The sequence below is a fragment of the Solanum dulcamara genome, chromosome 4 (genome assembly GCF_947179165.1).
Source record: "Solanum dulcamara chromosome 4, daSolDulc1.2, whole genome shotgun sequence".
In the NCBI taxonomy this organism is placed as follows: Eukaryota; Viridiplantae; Streptophyta; class Magnoliopsida; order Solanales; family Solanaceae; genus Solanum; species Solanum dulcamara.
The window spans coordinates 13,392,996-13,411,036 of NC_077240.1; the positions used below are offsets into that span (position 1 = coordinate 13,392,996).

General features: G+C 35.5%; 3 protein-coding genes across 3 annotated transcripts; all 3 read left to right on the forward strand.

Moving 5' to 3' along the window:
- The first annotated feature begins 231 nt into the window (after nucleotides 1-231).
- LOC129886385 (uncharacterized) lies at nucleotides 232-4,749 on the forward strand. Its single transcript, XM_055961053.1, has 2 exons — nucleotides 232-388; nucleotides 2,422-4,749. Exon 2 carries the CDS (start codon nucleotides 2,537-2,539, stop codon nucleotides 4,487-4,489), a length of 1,953 nt encoding a protein of 650 aa, XP_055817028.1. The 5' UTR covers nucleotides 232-388; nucleotides 2,422-2,536; the 3' UTR covers nucleotides 4,490-4,749.
- A 1,943-nt stretch (nucleotides 4,750-6,692) lies between these two features.
- On the forward strand, nucleotides 6,693-9,954 carry LOC129884709 (probable serine/threonine-protein kinase PBL5). Its single transcript, XM_055958994.1, has 8 exons — nucleotides 6,693-6,800; nucleotides 7,185-7,282; nucleotides 7,421-7,623; nucleotides 7,768-8,391; nucleotides 8,545-8,693; nucleotides 8,852-9,073; nucleotides 9,179-9,328; nucleotides 9,438-9,954. The coding sequence occupies exons 1-8, from the start codon at nucleotides 6,738-6,740 to the stop codon at nucleotides 9,705-9,707; spliced, it is 1,779 nt and encodes a 592-aa protein (XP_055814969.1). The 5' UTR covers nucleotides 6,693-6,737; the 3' UTR covers nucleotides 9,708-9,954.
- A 271-nt stretch (nucleotides 9,955-10,225) lies between these two features.
- LOC129886386 (65-kDa microtubule-associated protein 5) lies at nucleotides 10,226-17,861 on the forward strand. The gene is made up of 11 exons (XM_055961054.1): nucleotides 10,226-10,487; nucleotides 11,057-11,260; nucleotides 11,356-11,610; nucleotides 11,708-11,923; nucleotides 13,197-13,352; nucleotides 13,503-13,662; nucleotides 14,961-15,109; nucleotides 16,001-16,088; nucleotides 16,752-16,825; nucleotides 16,907-16,981; nucleotides 17,324-17,861. Exons 1-11 carry the CDS (start codon nucleotides 10,407-10,409, stop codon nucleotides 17,567-17,569), a joined length of 1,704 nt encoding a protein of 567 aa, XP_055817029.1. The 5' UTR covers nucleotides 10,226-10,406; the 3' UTR covers nucleotides 17,570-17,861.
- The last annotated feature ends 180 nt before the right edge of the window (nucleotides 17,862-18,041 follow it).

The following is an 18,041-nucleotide window of genomic DNA, read 5'->3' on the forward strand; positions in this document are numbered from 1 at the left end:
CTAATTCTGGGTTAAGTTATTTGGTGAGTTTATTCCAACAAAATATTCGATAAATTCATTTTAGAATTAATTACGAGATTGATTATTACTCCTATCAAATAACTTATCGGACACCAAGGCCCATTTTAGGCCCACGGCCCAGATATCTAGGTAACTCATATTAAGCGAGTAGCCCGGCCCATTAACAGTATTCGCTTGGCACAATTAGGTATAAATCTCTAACAATCATCACATGTATCTTCCTCTTTAGCTGATTGAGGCAGCTGAGTTCCGCAGACTAAACCCTAGTTACTCCCGCTCCTTCAGCTTCTTCCCGCCGCTCTCTTTTCATAACCACATAACTTAACCCCTTTTCAAATCATCCTCCATAATCACAAACAAAATAAAGGTAATTTCTGTTCTTTTTTTTTTTTTGGTGTTCTATCAATATTTTTTTGAGGTTTTCGGTTAATTTTTATTTGCTACAAAGAAGAAATGGTATAGTGCGATGTGCTCAATATAGCTTTTGTAGAATCTATTTAACGTTAGTTTTATTTTTTATTTTTTAACTTTCTTCACAATGCCTATTTTCTTCTGTTTGATTGCATTTTCGGTGTGCTTTCTCTTCCTATTTAGTGGCCATGTTATGAAAAGTAATCAATATTTAATAAATGTGGATATGTGAGGGGTGTTGTAGAAGGAATTGTGTGGTATGTTTAGCTCAATTCAAGAATTGATTCAGTGGTTTCCTTGTGCATTGTAATGCTGTTTTTTGGTTTTCTTTGTTTGCTTCTATTTTTCTTATCGCGTTCTTATGTAAGAAATCAATAGACTCTTCTTCTTATATGTGTCAAATTGTTGATAAAGTTTTTCTTGGGGGACAACCACAGTGTCTATTTGCTTCAGTCTTACATTTTTTTCCTTTTTTTTTTGATATAGAAAACAGTCATCTTTTGCTGCTAAATTTTATGGGAAGTATTAAGCTAACTTTTGTTTTTTGATTGTTTAACAAATGATTGACATGAGGAATGTAAGCTGTTGAGAATTATTCCCTTTTGTCCAAAGTCGTAATCAGTTTTTGGCTTCTCAAGAATTGTAAAAGATCTTCTTGACAAAGACTTTGGAGAAAAGGTTACCCATAGTACTAATCAAGAAGTCAATTTTCTAAATTTTATTTTCAGCAAGTGGATTGGTACATGTACGATTTACAACATATTGTTTAAATTTATCATTGGAAAGTAAAAGTAGTATAATTTTGGATTTTTCATAAGTAGTATGAATTTCATCTATACTGAATGCACAAAGTAATTGTGTATGTTTCCACAAGTAAAAGGGATGGTCATTGGCATTGAATGTACATAGTGGTTGTGTATATATCTGAGGATATTAAACGAGGACATGCTAAGTATTATGATTTGGTTGTGATGAATTCTCTTGATGTTATAAAGTTTGTTATGACGAGAGAATTTCCATTGTAAAATTGTTGCACAGTAGAATAAAATAGCTTTGTCAACTGCATTTTCTCATTGAGAGAGGTTGGTGGTTCCATCTTTACCTTGTAGCTAATTACGAATTTAATTTTTATTGAATGCAATTTGGTTCAGGTAGTAATTTACAATTATGTTGAACCTATTCAACTCAGGTTTTTGATCCATTTCTGTTAGGAGAACTAGCTGTATGATTTTGGCAGTCATGAATTAGTTCACACAATTGTTTGATTGATTGAAAGGGTTGATCATTATTATCATTTTATTTTCTTTCTGCTTGCAATCTGTGATGAATATCTATAATCTAGACATCAGAAACATCATGAGCCCCCTCTATTTTTGTGTTCCAACTTTTTGCCCTCCAGATCTGTTGTACTCATCTGACTCCACTTTTGGCATGTTTTCATTTTTGTGCCTTATCCCTTGCATGTAATGTACCAATCAGCTATGCCTCCCAAACTTTGTTTTGGTTGCCTTTACTAATCCCGTGTCCGTTTGTTCTGTTTTGGTTTACTTCATTTCAATACTATTAGACAAATTAGGAGCGTTTTATAACTAGAGGTTCTATGATCTTAGACTTGTGCTTACACGGACAGCCTACACTCTTTCAGTAGCTATCCACACTAGCATATAATTTATGTGTATATTGAAGCCGAGAACTAAAAGGTTGTGGAGGGGTTGACCCTTCATTAACATCACAACTGACCAGACATGCAAGCTGAGGTAGAAGAGTAAAGGGACTCCTGGATCTAATGTTTGTAACAACCCACGCTAGCCTGAATACCAAATAGCTGGTATAGCCTAGAAGAGTCCTTTTCTCGTGATACTTTCAAGCTGCTACATGCAGTAACATATGCATTTGTTTTATGATGATAAGTAACCTTATTTTCCGGCGTCTGTGTCGTCTTTGTGTTTTGTTTGATGTGTTGTAATCAAGTCTTCCTCATTAATGCAGGCTGGAGAGTGCAAAAGGCTGAGTGCAAAAGGCTGCTTTTCTGATATCTTGCCCCAAGTGTAGCTGTTGGTAGATGTGTTATCCATCTTCTGAACTTGAGGGCTAAATTTTCTCTATGGCTTCCAGGAGTAGCATCTGTCTTATTTCATACTCAGAAGAGATTATAAATGGTGAACCAATCTATATTTCCTCTAACTGCTGTCCTATCAAAGCTCACAAATATGAGCCTGCTGGGCTTTCTTTTCACTCTGCTGCTCTTAGACTGGTTGGGCATGTTGAGAAAGAAGACCCCAAAGATGGTAAAGAAGATGTTCCTAATGACAAGGAACAGACATTTACCTATTCATCAGAATCATACAGTTCTAAGGGTAAAAAGAAGTCTTCTACCGGGGAAAAGGTACAAGATCATTATGCATTGTTAGGGTTGAGTCATCTAAGGTATCTTGCTTCTGAGGATCAGATAAGGAAGAGCTATCGTGATGCTGCATTGAGGCATCATCCTGACAAGCTGGCTTCTCTTCTTCTAGCTGAGGAAACTGAAGCTGCAAAACTAGCTAAGAAGGAGGAAATAGAAAACCACTTCAAAGCTATTCAGGAGGCATATGAGATTCTTATGGACCCTGCTAGAAGAAGGATTTATGACTCCACAGATGAATTTGATGATGAAATCCCAACTGAATGTGCTCCACAAGATTTTTTTAAGGTCTTTGGGCCTGCATTTTTAAGGAATGGTCGTTGGTCTGTTACCCAACCTATCCCTTCATTAGGTGATGAGAATACTCCAATTAAAGAAGTGGATAGCTTTTATAACTTCTGGTACAGCTTCAAAAGCTGGAGAGAGTTCCCACATGCTGATGAGTTTGATGTTGAACAAGCTGAATCTCGTGATCACAAGAGGTGGATGGAAAGGCAGAATGCAAAACTTTCAGAGAAGGCCAGAAAGGAAGAATCCGCTAGGGTGCGTACACTTGTAGACAATGCCTATAGAAAAGACCCTAGAATCCTGGGAAGAAAAGAGGCAGAGAAAGCAGAGAAGCAGAAAAAGAAGGAAGCTAAACTACTTGCAAAGAAATTACAGGAGGAAGAAGTAGTTAGGATTGTTGAAGAGGAAAAGCGTAAGAAAGAGGAGGAGGGGAAAAAGGCTGCTGAAGCTGCTTTGCAGCAGAAGAAGTTGAAGGAGAAAGAAAAGAAATTATTGCGAAAAGAGCGTAGTCGTTTAAGAACCCTTGCAGCTCCTGTTTTGTCTCAGTGTTTGCTTGGGCTAACTGATGATGATGTAGAAGGTCTATGCATGTCTCTTGACATTGAGCAACTGAGGAACTTATGTGATAAAGCCGATGGAAAGGGTGAGCTTGTGATAGCTGAACTTCTCAGGGGAGCACTTGGACATGAACACAACTTGAAATATGAGAATAAAGACGAAAAGATTAAATCACAGCAAAATGGTTCTCTGGAGAGTAAAAAACAAGTTCCTCTGATGAGCAGTGAGAAAAAGGAGAAACCTTGGAGCAAAGAAGAAATTGATCTTTTGAGGAAGGGAATGCTGAAATATCCTAAAGGAACCTCTCGAAGATGGGAAGTTATTTCTGATTATATTGGTACTGCAAGGACAGTTGAAGAGATCTTGAAGGCTACAAAAACAGTTCTGCTCCAAAAGCCCGACTCTGCTAAAGCCTTTGACTCCTTCCTTGAGAAAAGAAAGCCAGCACCGATTATTGCCTCTCCTCTTTCCACTAGGGCAGAAGTAGAGGGAGTAGAAAACAGTAGCAAGCCTGAAAGCGAAAGTACTAAATTAGCTGATTCTCAGGAGTCCCCTAGTCAAAAGACAAACAGCCAGAACACAGAGGACGCACCTGCAGCAAACGGGGTTTCCTCGAGTTCCGATTTGGACATATGGTCTGCTGTTCAAGAGAAAGCTTTAGTTCAAGCTCTGAAAACCTTCCCCAAGGAAACCAACCAGCGTTGGGAACGAGTTGCAACTGCAGTCCCTGGGAAGACCATGAACCAGTGTAAAAAAAAGTTTGCATTACTCAAAGAGAACTTCAGGAACAAGAAAAATGCAGTGTGAGGTTAGTGGTGCTTGAAACATGCGAGTCTAGTTTTTTTCTAGTTCTATCTTTTTACTGTTCAGGCAGCCGCAACAAGCTCACACGAAAAATGCATCCTGACAACATACCCCAGTCCACTTTCAGTACCATTTTTGTCATTAAGCAGTAGCATTTACATATCTATTATTCAGTACGGCATTGTGAAGTTACTATACTGGAAATACATTAATATTTGATGGGAAATACCGATGATACCTAAAGCTGTTTATCTTTTTATTTATTTTGATTGTTAGCCTCTAAATTCAGATTCTCTCCTTCATAAAAGTTTCTTCTTTTCATTCCCCCCTCCCCATTGAGTTGAATTCTGGGCAACCTTGGGTAACTGCTTTGGAGCTACCCTTGTGGGTTGACTCAGCCCACATCATACAAGATGGATTATCAGTTCAATATTTATGTTGATTGATGAAGCACCACCTCAACTAGGAGGTATGTATGGATACTTTTGTCTGAAATAGATGATCTGAATGAACAGTGAACTTCCCAAAGTAAACAAACTTCACGGTGGGATTTTTTTCTGTTAATTTGAGAGACTACCTAAAAGTTCGAATGCCACACAATAGGTTGATGTTTTAAAAACCCCAATTATCATCTCTTTTAACATCTTAATGTAATAAAATAAGAGGTATTCGTGTTATCATTTCTAGACCAGCAGTGAAGCAATTTATATCTTTATAACAAGAATTACGCTGAGTACTTTACTTACGTCAAGTTAGTAAACTGTATCGTTTGTCAATTAAGTTTTGTAATTATTGTTAGCCTATTTCAACTCATGTAACATATAGACGGTTTGATGCTTTGCTCATTTTCTATTCTAGCCTATTTTGATTCATCTAAATTTAGCTCAACTCGCGTATTTGACACGTGAATCAGTGCAAACTCTAACAATAAACGACAACTAATGGAATCTGCCTACGTTAGAGATTCTAAATCTTGAGACATAAAGATATAAATCTGTCAATTTCAAGAGTTGCATACTGGAATCTGGGTATTAGATGCGTCACTCCTCTCTTGTGATATTTAATGAGTTCTTTAAATAAAATTTACTATTTTCCGAATATTTTTTAATTACAAAACGAAAATCCATTACATATTTTTTTATGACACCCCCACAAATTGTGAAAGTAAAATATCTTGTTACGTCATCACAGACTAGACAAAGAACTTATGATTCTACAAATGAAGATTAGATGCAGTATTTATACCCCTACAAGTAGCACAATGATAAATAATAATAGATGAATCTTTCCCTGAAAATAAACAATTCACTTTGCAACAAATTATATGCCTTGTAATTAATGGTCATAATAATTACATCAGCTATATTAGTGTTTTCTTTGGGACAGCTTAAATTAGCATAGGAATTAACAATATGTAACCTTCTTATATATATACATCCCTTTCCTCTTCTATTATATTTACATCCAACTTTCGTCTCTGTTTGACCGATCGATCTCAAAGTATGTCATGCAGTCTTTCTTCATTATATTCACGATTATAATCGAAGTTCAACTTACCATACATTTTTGTTAATCTTTAAGAAGCATCAGTCTGATATAAACTACCCATCTCTCAACCATTCTTATTATATTATTCTATCAAAAACTTAATGAAAATTAAAAAGAGGTAAATTTATAATGGGAAGCAAGAGAGTGGTGGTGGTTGTCCATGATACATCAAAAGAGGTAAATTGGGATGCTATTAGAGGGGTTCTTCATAATTTCAGTCTAAAGGCAGGAGATGAGCTTATATTGTTGGGAGTTGTTCACCAATTTAATAACTCAACTATTACATCAGCTTTTTTGGGCATCATAAAACTTCGTAAGTTTTTTGTACAAATTTTATTTAATGTGCATTTTATAAAAATAAATAGTCCAACATACGAAGTATTCTACGTTCATACCCGCATTTAAAGAGGGTGCAAATCTAAGAAATCTTGAATATATCAATGTCTGATTCAATAACTTGGACCCGTGTTGTGACCTATATGTGGCATGAAGGCAATTTGATCTTTGCTCCCAAATTTCCTTCTCGAACGTGCATTTTATACGATACAAATTTATATAAGGGTTCTTTTTTTCTTTTGTGATATATCAAAAAATGATGAAATATATATCTCAATATTTATTTTTCCAACTTGTTTATATTTTTGTAGTGGGACAACGAAATAAAGTAGACCAAAAGCTAGTGGAAGAAGAGCTAGTTAAGAGGATGGAAGAATATAATAAGAGTTTGGAGATGTTAGTTGTGTTGAAACAATGTGAAGTTCACAAGGTTATTCCCTAAACTCTCACTTCACATTTTGGTCACGTAAAGGTTATCTCTACTCGATGATAGATTTGTTGAGAATATAATTAAGCAAATAAAAGAATATACATATTCAGTACTTTAATAGCTTTGTAAGTTATTGAATGAGATGATCACAGACATTAAATTCAGATAAGCAAAAATTCAGCTCGTTACATTTTACGTTAGTCAATATGCACATATAATGATCTCACAACATTGAATTGTTATACCAGATAAGGGTTCCTATTGGGAGCGCCACTCCGAATGGGTCCTGCACGATCCGAATTAGTCGGGGCTCCAATGCAAGCTCCGAACACAGGGTGGGAAACCAAAAAAATCTAACCATACATATATCTTTTTCACTTGCAGGTCAAGTTTCAGATACAAGTTCAAGCTGGAAATTCAAGAAAGGTGGTTGCTGTTTTAGCAATCAAAAGGCTGGAACCCACTTGGATTATTCTAGATAGGTACTAAGTTTCACATTGACATGATTATGTATTATAATTATTTTTTGTTCATCTGTTATATGGGATGGGACCCTGTTTATTTGTTATATTAATGTTGATTGAAATACCAAAGTAAAAATTGGTTGTTTTTGTTTGTAGGGAAATGAAAAAAGAGAAGAGGTACTTTATGGAGAAGCTATCATGTGGAATATCAAAATTGAAAAGTGACAACTCCATAGAAGATGTGAGAGGGCCACTAAGATCAATGGAGAATACCCTTACTAGAAATACATTTTCATATGATGAAATGATACCGGGAGACGATGATGATTCATCACAAGAACTTCCTTATGTTCAACAAAGTAAGAAATATGTATATCATTCCTTGAAATGTAGTAGTTTTTTTAATCAAGTGGGAGCTTTTGCTAAGCAATTCTTCTTTCATACACCTTAGTTTGATGCTTTTGTTTTATGTTTGATGGTGTTCTGTTGTTGATGAATTGTAGACTCGAAAGTTAGCTCTCGTACGAGAACCTCAAGCAAAGAACAGGCAAGTAGTATTCCGGGGAAGCCCTGTTCAGATTTTTGTGAAAAGTCAGTTAAAAGATTTTCTTCAAATGACTTAGTAGATCCAAGTTCAAGCTTGTCAACAACCGGAAACTCACCGTCCCACGTCTCTAATGACCAAAACCAAAAGCATCAAAATATCAAGGACAAAAACAAAGAGGAAATCATATTCAATGATCAATATTTGTATGATGTAATATCCGAAAAATCTGAATGTTCCTTTTGTGGGAACAGAAGACCGAAAATGAGATTGCATAAGGACTTCAGTTATAAGGAGCTTGAAGAAGCAACAAAAGGATTTTCCAATGAGAACTTTCTATCAGAAGGTGGATTTGGTTCTGTTTATAAAGGGTATTTAAAGAATATTGGGCTAAGAGTTGCTGTGAAGCAGCATAATGATATGAGCCTTCAAGGGGATAAGGAATTCAAGTCTGAAGTTGAGGTTCTTAGCAAGGCCAGGCATCCAAATTTGGTTATGTTATTAGGGTCTTGCTCCCAAGGAAGCCGAAAGTTGCTTGTCTATGAGTATGTTTGCTATGGTTCTCTAGACAAATTCTTGTCAGGTAATGCATTGCTATTAGTTTTTAGAATGGACAGATTGGACTATATTTGGACGGGTTAAAACGGAAGGAATACATATGCAGCCTAAATTAACTAGAATGGGTTAAATTGGGAGTCTATATATGCTCACTCATAATTATGTTATTCTTATGCAGGGGATATTAGAATGTCTCTCAATTGGGAGAGGAGGCTAAAAATAGCTTTAGGTGTTGCCAGAGGCTTAGAATATCTTCATAAACACAACATCATTCACAGAGATATTAGGCCTAACAACATCCTCATCACACATGATCATGAATCACTGGTATGTTGTCCACCGAGCTGCCCTTTTTTAGGTTGGAACCTTAGTTTGGATCGAGCAAATTAAGGTGTACTGGTATAAAATGTAGAGATTAAAACGGATTTGGTCTTTTAAGTTAATACATTTATTTTATCTAACTTTATGCAACATCGATGACTTAGCTAGGAGATTTTGGACTTGCAAAAGCGGCGTATGATGAATCACAAAATTCTTCTGGTAACAACGTGGTTGGCACTATTGGATATATGGCACCAGAATATGCAGCAGGTGGAAAGTTCTCAACTAAAACAGATGTTTATGCTTTTGGGGTTGTTCTGCTGCAGCTTATCACTGGACTCAAGAACACAGACAAATATCTTAAAGATAAAAGTCTTGTTGAATGGGTAAATTGAAAAGATCATATCACCATATAACACATGCTTATTTTGTTCTATAAAACAACTTTATAACATTAATTGTCAATGATAACTTGTACCTTTCAAGTGCAGGCAATGCCTCTTTTGGAGCAGAAGAATTATCCACGTCTAATCGATAAAAGGATTGTGGATTCCCATGATTTCCATCAGCTATTTTGGATGGTTGAGTTAGCAGGAAAATGTCTCGAAAAGGATCCTGACAAGAGGAATGCCATGGAATGGGTAAGTTTTACTTGTAGTGTCGAACTAAAATGACTCAGCTCAAAGAATTTCTGTAAAACAATATTATCTTCATCTGTATGATCTTATAATCGTGACATTCTTAATGCAGGTGGTTAAGATTTTGAGTGATATAATGGAAGGAAATGCTGATACTTCTATAGACTTCAACACCAAAGGCAATAATGAAGATGATAAAATTCTAGGAACAGTAACAACAACTTCTTCATTTTCAACTGACAGAACATGTTCATCCAAAAGGTGGAGTCCTTCATCATCCAATAGTACTCATGAAGAATTTGAAAGAAGGAAGATTCCTCTCAAACATAAAGGACCATCTCCAAACAAAAGCAGACTACTTTATAAAGAGATGATTCATTGAGTAATTCGTTTTAATCAAAGGCGCATCCACGATTTAAACTCAATGAGTTCAATCTATAAGGTTGTCTATTGGAAACAACCTCTTTACTATATATACATAAAATATATTTTGAACCATGTATAAATAGTGTAATTTCTCGTCGAAGAGGTTTCAGATAATCCCTTGGACCCTCATTACTAGCTTCACCCATAGTTAAAGGCGCAACCAAGATTTATAAATTTTGGGTGCCACATTTCTTTGAATCCAAATAGAGTAAAAGATTTGGTGGGATTGATCGATTTTGAACTTCATATCGGATAATTAGTCTTTTTAAATTATATTAATACAATCAATCGAATGAAAATAATTATGATAACCTGACGTAACAAAGATTTTTGTTTTAGGAAACTCATATCCATCAAACATGGGGAAATTGAAAAAAAAGTAATTTTTCTAAACTCCTTAAAAACATTACTCCCAAATGAAGGAAAATAAGTAGTATATCAAAAAGAGAAGAAAATAAAAAGTATAAAAGAAAGGTGAAAGGAAAGAAATGAGGGAATTTAGAACAGTTTTCCCGCCCAAAAAAAGAAAAGGCAAAATCTCAATACATTTATAACGCCAAAATCTTTTGCTGCCAAATTTAAATTTAAAGATACCCTAAATGTGAAATTGAAAGTGCATCGCCATTGCTAGGGTTTCGTTTGAAGAATCGACAGAATGTCAATTAATGGTTCCTCTCCGCTCTCTCTTTCTAAGTCGGCCACTACTACTTGTGGCTCTCTTCTTCAAGAATTGCAGGTATTTAATTCAAATGGATACTCTTCTTCTTCTGTTTCATCTTTGTTGTTTGTTCGAATGCGTCGTTGATAATGATTCGTGGTCTTTCTTTTGGGTACCCAGTGATTTTTACGGAACAAGATTGTGTTTTAGGGGGAGAACAATAGGAATATATTATTTTTTTAAGTTTGTTTATTCAGTAAAGATTTTGGGGTTTTGTGTTTCTCCTTTTTAGTTTCTTTTTAATGTGCGGGAAATGCAGTTGAATTTGTGAGACGTAACCTTAATTGCGTCTTTATAGTGGTAAATGTATGATTTAAATGTTAAATTGGGTTGTTGATGTTGTTTTTCTGTTCTTTTTTCCTTTTCTCTTTCTGGTACAAACGTACATCATACTTACAAATACTTACATAAGACTCAAGATTGTGGTAGATATGAGTTGTATACGATTAGCTTGACCTTTGGGTGTTAGATAAGGTAACTATCTTTTGACGTCTTTCTTTTCTTAATTTGGAGAATGATGCATTTTCACTTACACTTTTTTGGAGGTGTAGAATCTATTCAAATTACCTGACATTTTTCGTCTGAAGGAAATATGGGATGAGATTGGAGAGAGTGACAGTGAGAGGGATAGAAAGCTTCTTCAGGTTGAGCAGGAATGCCTCGACATTTACCGTAGAAATGTTGATAAGGAGAGAAAATACAAAGCTGAGCTGCATCTGTCATTAGCTGAGGCTGAGGCAGAAATTTCCAAACTTGTTTCTTCCCTTGGAGAACAAGTTTCTTTGCCAATGGTTTCTCCTATGTTTCTTTAGAATCCTTAAACTTCTCCATCATTCAGGCTTCCATTTTTGTCTTTTTGATAATTAACTCTTCTCTTATTTTTCAGTCCGGAAAGATGAAAGGTACCCTTAAGCAGAAATTGGCTGTTATTGATCCTGTGTTAAAAGACATAAGGACAAAGAAACATGAAAGGATTAAGGAATTCTTGAACATAGAAACACAGATAGCTGCGATTTGTGCAGAAATAGCAGGAAATGACACAGTTATTAGTCCCACAGATATTCAAGTTAGTGAACAAGACTTGACAACTAAGAGATTGGCAGAACTGAAGTCACATCTTCAGGAACTTCAGTCTGAAAAGGTTCGTTAACAGATTTTTCTGCCTCTGATTTTTTCTGGAATAAAAAAAATTACATATCATTTCAATTATATCTGTTAACCTTTGTCCTTTTCTGCAGAACCTCCGTTTGCAACGAGTGAATAGCTATATGAGCGCAATTCATGAACTTACAGTAGTTATGTCACTTGATTTCAAGAAGATAATAGCTAATATCAATCCAATCTTGGCAAATCATTTGAGTGTACAATCAAAGAGCATAAGCAATGAAACACTTGCTAGCTTGACAAGTGAAGTCAATTCACTGAAGCAATTGAAACAGCAGCGGCTAGAAAGGGTGGGTGAATCATCAACCTGTCTCTCCATAATTTTCATTTCACATTCGATGCACCAGTTAGGAGGTGTGAGCGGTTGGATTTGGGGGTTATGTGTAGGGGTAGACCGAAAACGTATTGGGGAGAGGCGATTAGAAAGGATATCGCGCTACTCCATATTACCGAAGACATGACCTTAGATAGGAAGGAGTGGAGGTCGCGGATTAAGGTAGAAGGTTTGTAGGATTAGAAGGCTAGTAGATATAGAATGATGTCTTGCATTGTGACGGTTTAGGATTGGTCGTAGGTCTAGGCGTGTCATTGTAGTTGTGTTGTTATTGCATTTTGAGTATCACATTATGCTGCTATTGTTATTGTTCCTGTCTTGTAAAATTTGCATCGTTTTTTTCTGTTTTTGTCATTATGATATATATATATATATATATATTTTTATTTTTATTTTTGTTTTTGTTTTATATCATAATGACAAGTATCTTTTGGAACCAACCTCTCTATCTCCATGAGATAGTGGTAAGGTCTGCGTACATTCTACCCTCCCCAGACCCCACTTGTGGGATTTCACTGGGTATATTGTTGTTGTTGTTATTTAGTGGAATAGTCTCTCTAAAATATATATGGATCCAAAGTGCTTGCAAGTTTTTTATTTGTTTTGAGTAGACTTGCATGGATGCATATCATATCAGTGCGCCTAGAAGTGCATTCTTCTTTTTTTACAACCTAAGAATGATAACTTACAAGTATTGTTTTTTGTATCAGTTTTGGCCACATAACATTTTGAAACTCGTATTGCTGCAAGTCATTTTTTGGCTAAATTGAATGAAATGATCAATAACTTGTTACTTATTTCAAACTTTTAACAACTAAGAATTTAGTAAAATAAACATGATTGAGAATTGTTTGAAATGCTATCTGCTTTTGTGGTTGATTTCTGCTTTAGACTACCCTATTCAGAAAACACTCGCTACATATGAATCCTATGTTACTATTTTACTGCATAATAACCAATATATTATAAGCCCTTGATAATTAGTCTGTGAACCAAATGGCCTCATATATCACTTGGCATACTATTTCTGTTTATAATGTTGATTCTTCTTTCATTTGGAGTAATGTGGCCAATGTACAGGAGTATTAAGAAGTAGACACGATCTCTAAGAGCTACTTTTGATGTACTAAAAAATGTCTATACGGGAATACACTCTCTGCTGTATATATAAAACATTACCTTATAAAAACTAATGTTGATTCTTTTTACATTTTATTATATTGGTGAAGCTTCAAGATCTTGGCAGCTCTCTAATAGAACTTTGGAACCTCATGGACATGCCAATGGAGGAACAACTGAGGTTTAACCATATTACTTCCTTAGTTTCTTCCTCTATTGATAAGATAACTAGACAAGGATACCTTGCCATTCACATTGTTGAGCAGGTACACTGAGTCATTATTCCTTTTATCTTTTTCCATTTGTCTTTGGGGGATTTCAAAAAAAACTTGTGAAGATATTCTACTTGGTTTCATCTAAGCCAAACTATTTTCTTTACTACCATCTCTTACCGCTTCTCTTTTCTATGTTGGTAGGCTGAAGTGGAAGTTGAGCGTTTAAATTCTCTAAAGACCAGTAAGCTGAGAGAATTGATATTTAAGAGACAAAATGAGCTCGAGGAAATCTATAGGAATGTTCATATGGATGTAGATAGTGAGACTGCACGCCAGATTTTAATCCAGCTTATGGAGTCTGGTACATTCAGTTTACTTTATCCTCTTTTCTTTTCTGTGACTTTGATGTGATTTAACTGCTTGTTCTTAAAGCAGCAGTTAATTTCTATTGGAAAACAACTTTTTGCTTGAATTATTCAAATTTTCAATTTCATTATTTTGTTTCCAACTTATCATTTGTTCTTTTGTTGTGTGCTGGGTTTTAAGTGAAAAAACTGTTAAATCCATTTCTGATGTTTTAGCAGCACTGTGCATGCTTTTTTGGTAGAGGCAAGTTTGTGGTGCTGATTCTGAAAAGTAATGGTTGGTTTGGATTTACTTTCATATGCCAAGGGAAAGAATCTGCCATCTCTTGGTCTCACCATCTTTAAATTGCATTAGACTGGGTATTAGCTCTTGACTTCTGACTTGGAAAAGAACAGTTTGTGTGAAATACTTATGTTGGAGATGCTATAGTCCTTGACGGCATGTTCTGCTCTTGCGTGTTCCTTCTTTTGAATTGTCAACTTTAAAGAAACTTTTGTCGGTTACAACTTGAATTCAGCAGACAACATCTCCATCAGAAATGGAGGAAACACTTAAACTAGTGGGATCAATTGACATCTAGTGCAAATGTTCTTCTAGATTGAACCATATGCAAGTAAACTGATTGTTATTGTAATAAAGGAGAGACTAGCATATTATCTATTGTCATCTTAAACTGTTAATAATCTACTGCAAAAAGTTGACTAAACTAAATTACATGAATAATAAGTTTAGAATTTAGACAGGCATTTCAAATACCAACACTAGCCATCACAACCATGTGAAAGGAATTAGTACTAGATGTAGACAAATTAAAATAAAGTTAAAGATTGTTGCTTCTCTAAAGATGACTTAGTATGAGACCTAGTGGACGGATTCCTAAGCAAAACTCAAAAAGAAGAGATGGCTATTGAGGATGAGGTACCTCACCTACCAAATCAAACAGTGTTCCCATTGATGTAAAGATAATGATACATGAAATGAAATATACCCTGTGATGGGCGAAGAATGGAGTGATCAATAACCCTTTTCAATTGCCACGCCATATATAACGGGAAGGCAATGGATAGCTTGTGGACAAATCTAATCGCAATAGGTGTCAATCCCATTTGATGAGACTGAAGGGCTCACAGAGTCGCAATGTTCCTTTCTTAAAACTCATCTTGGCTAATATGAAGTGTTACATGCAAATATCAAATAAGACTTTCATATTTTTCAGATCCTAACAACTCTAATGCTGTTCATAAAGTTCTTAGGTTTATGTTCTCTTATACATTCTCTTATAATCCAATGTAGGCAGTGATCTCTCTGATCTGCTTTCAAGCATGGATGTTCAAGTGGTGAAAGCCAAAGAGCAAGCTGCAAGCAGGAAAGAAGTATTAGATAAAATGGAGAAGTGGAAACATGCATCTCAAGAGGAAAGCTGGCTTGATGAGTATGAAAAGGTATACCATCTATATAAAGTAAACCTCTTCCATTTTTTTCAATTTTTTATCCTTATGTTTTAGGTCAACTTTATATCTTTCGTAGATATGTCATAATACTTAGTGTTGGAAAAAGACCCCTTATGGCGAGCTTAAGACCTAAAGTTCAATGCAGTGTGGACTTGCTGCTTTGCTTCAGTCAAAAAGCTCTTTGGTCCATATAATTGTATTTTCTTCTTGTGGTTACTTATAATGTTTTCCAATTCTTTTTTCATCTGTGTCCTTTATTCACTAAAGCTAACACTTCAATTGTACTTTGCACTTAAACACCTAGTAGACACCTGATGCTTTTCTACGTTTTTTTATGATAACAGAAGCATGCTTGAGGATTCAAGTGTATTGCTAATTTGCTGGCTTTATCTAAGTTCTTTGTTTCTGTAGGCTAGTAACAAATGCTGTGGATAAGTGCAGCCAAAGTAGTGTGCAATTGGTTGATTATAGCTTATATCAATCAGTCTACTTATTCATTTCCATTGCTAAAAGTTGGCCACAGTGGTAATTGGATGTGTCCCACATATTGTTTGGGGTGCTCTCTGTGATACCCCCAGTAAACTGACCCTTTCTGCATTCCATATTCTTTTATGCTGGTATAAAATATGAAGTCCAACAAAATTAGGCGATAACAGGATAATTCGATTTGCTCATCCATTCACTTTGTATCGTTTTCTTCAATCACAAGTCCTTACCTTTTCTATGCCTGGGTGGCTTGCCTAATTTAGTTCAGGCTTCTTAAGGGAACAAAAAAAATGTTTGAGTACCTGATAGTTTAGATGCATAACATATCTGATGCTGCATAAGATACAGCTTGCAACTTGAGTTCCCCACTAAATCATGATTCACTTGTTTTAACAGGATGATAATCGTTATAGTGCTGGGAAAGGTGTTCACATCAATTTGAAACGTGCAGAGAAAGCACGGATTTTGGTCAGCAAAATACCATGTGAGCTTGTACTCATTTATCTTATTTGATGTACACCTCTTCCCTCATCCTCCCCTGATAGACCAGTATTTGTAGCTTCATGATGCACTATTGTTTCCTTTTGGAAGAGAATTATGCATAATTGTGGATTTCTGTTAATTGCTATATGAAGAAGTTTCTTGTTTTTGGTCTTTATCCCACCATGTTCCCCTTTTTTTCCTACATTCAAATTTCCTCTCTTCTTCTGGTTACAAACATACTAGTTCACCTATTTCTCTTTGCAATCTTGGTTGTCTACTCTGGAAAGTGGAAAATAATATTTGATTGGAGAGTGCTACTCTATGGCGTAATTGTTAAGGCTGAACAAGTTTTGGTAATTTGAAACTAAAGTACCATTCAGGTCTTTTTATTTGATTTTTCTTTTTATAGTTCCTTGTTACTTGGTATATTACATAACTTTCATTGATCAGTTAAGCCTAAAAAGGTGCTCGTGGCCCATGTCTGATGTGATAATCATTAGTTAAATTATGTTCTTGGAGAGCTACCTAGGCCTCCTCCAGAGCCACACAAATTGTATTAGGCTCTACATCAATGTATTTTCCGCACATTCTAATCTAAAGTATGTTTGAATATTATATGTCAGCAATAATCATATAGTGACTGAAGTCTGAACCTATAATGCAGCTCTTGTTGAAAACTTGACTGCCAGGGTAAAGGCCTGGGAGAAGGAGAGAGGAATGCCATTTTTGTATCACAAAGTGAGTTCAACATTGTTTTTTATTTAAGATGATATTATGTTGTCTTACTGCACCTTCAGATCAGAATTTTTTTGTGTCTAGGCCCCTCTATTGCATACTTTGGAAGAGTACATCATCTCGCGACAGGAAAAGCAAGAAGAGAAACGTAGATCTCGGGTATCACTTTTTATTCTCTTGTCTGATACTTGTTTCTGAATCTTTTGTTCAGACTTGAAGAGAGGAACTACTCTTAGCTGAGCAAGGATCTGGTAATCGATCTCATCAATTTTGCATCATTATTGTTGGTTGTTTTTGGTAGATAATTTAGCACTACTAGTTAAAATGTTGGACTTTTGTTGGCTGAACGGATAGTATATTTACATGAACTATCAATATGTGTATGCATGCTTGAAACTGAATATAATCATGTTTGATGCTTCAACTGTGCATACCATAGTCAATATAGCATAGGTAGTTAGATTTGGATGCTTGGTTGGTTGAGTAATGTATATGTTTCAGGAACAAAAGCGACTCCAAGATCAATTTGCTGCAGAACAAGAAACAATCTACGGTTCAAAGTCTGCCAAGAAACCTCTGGGTAATGCTAACACAGTGCCTGGGACTCCAAATAGCCGGCGTATGTCTACACCTTCAGGTCGTTATGGTGCGTCCATAGGGAAGGAAAAGAGAGGGAGTGGTCATGTTGGTGCTGTAATACCCGTAAACTATGTAGCTCTTGCAAAGGATGATCAGAAATCTGGATGACTTTAGACTGGAATTGTGACTTGTAGAAAGGTTATACATATCTGATTTTTCACAAGCTAAACCCCACTGATTACTCTGTGTGGTAGTATAGCATATATTAGAATAAAAGGCCACCGCAAGCGTATTCAATATTCTTTTCCAATTTACAGTGGTTTTTAGAAGTTTGCTATTAATTGGGGCATGAAAATGCACATATCTTCTTTACAGCAACTTTCTGAGTATATGTCTGGTAATATTGCCCTGAGCCAAACCTTTTTCAACTTTAATTGCAAATGCTCGACTTTTAACATGATATATTTCTTTGTGCTATCTTATGTAGTTGATTTTAGTATTACACCTGTTTCCATGCTTTTGGTTATTGTATTATTTTTTGTTGTTATTGTTATCGTTTCCATTGTTTTCAGCATGGGGTTTTCACTACTATATTGACTCCACTTGTTTTTCGATATTCTTTACTTGAGCTAAAAGTCTA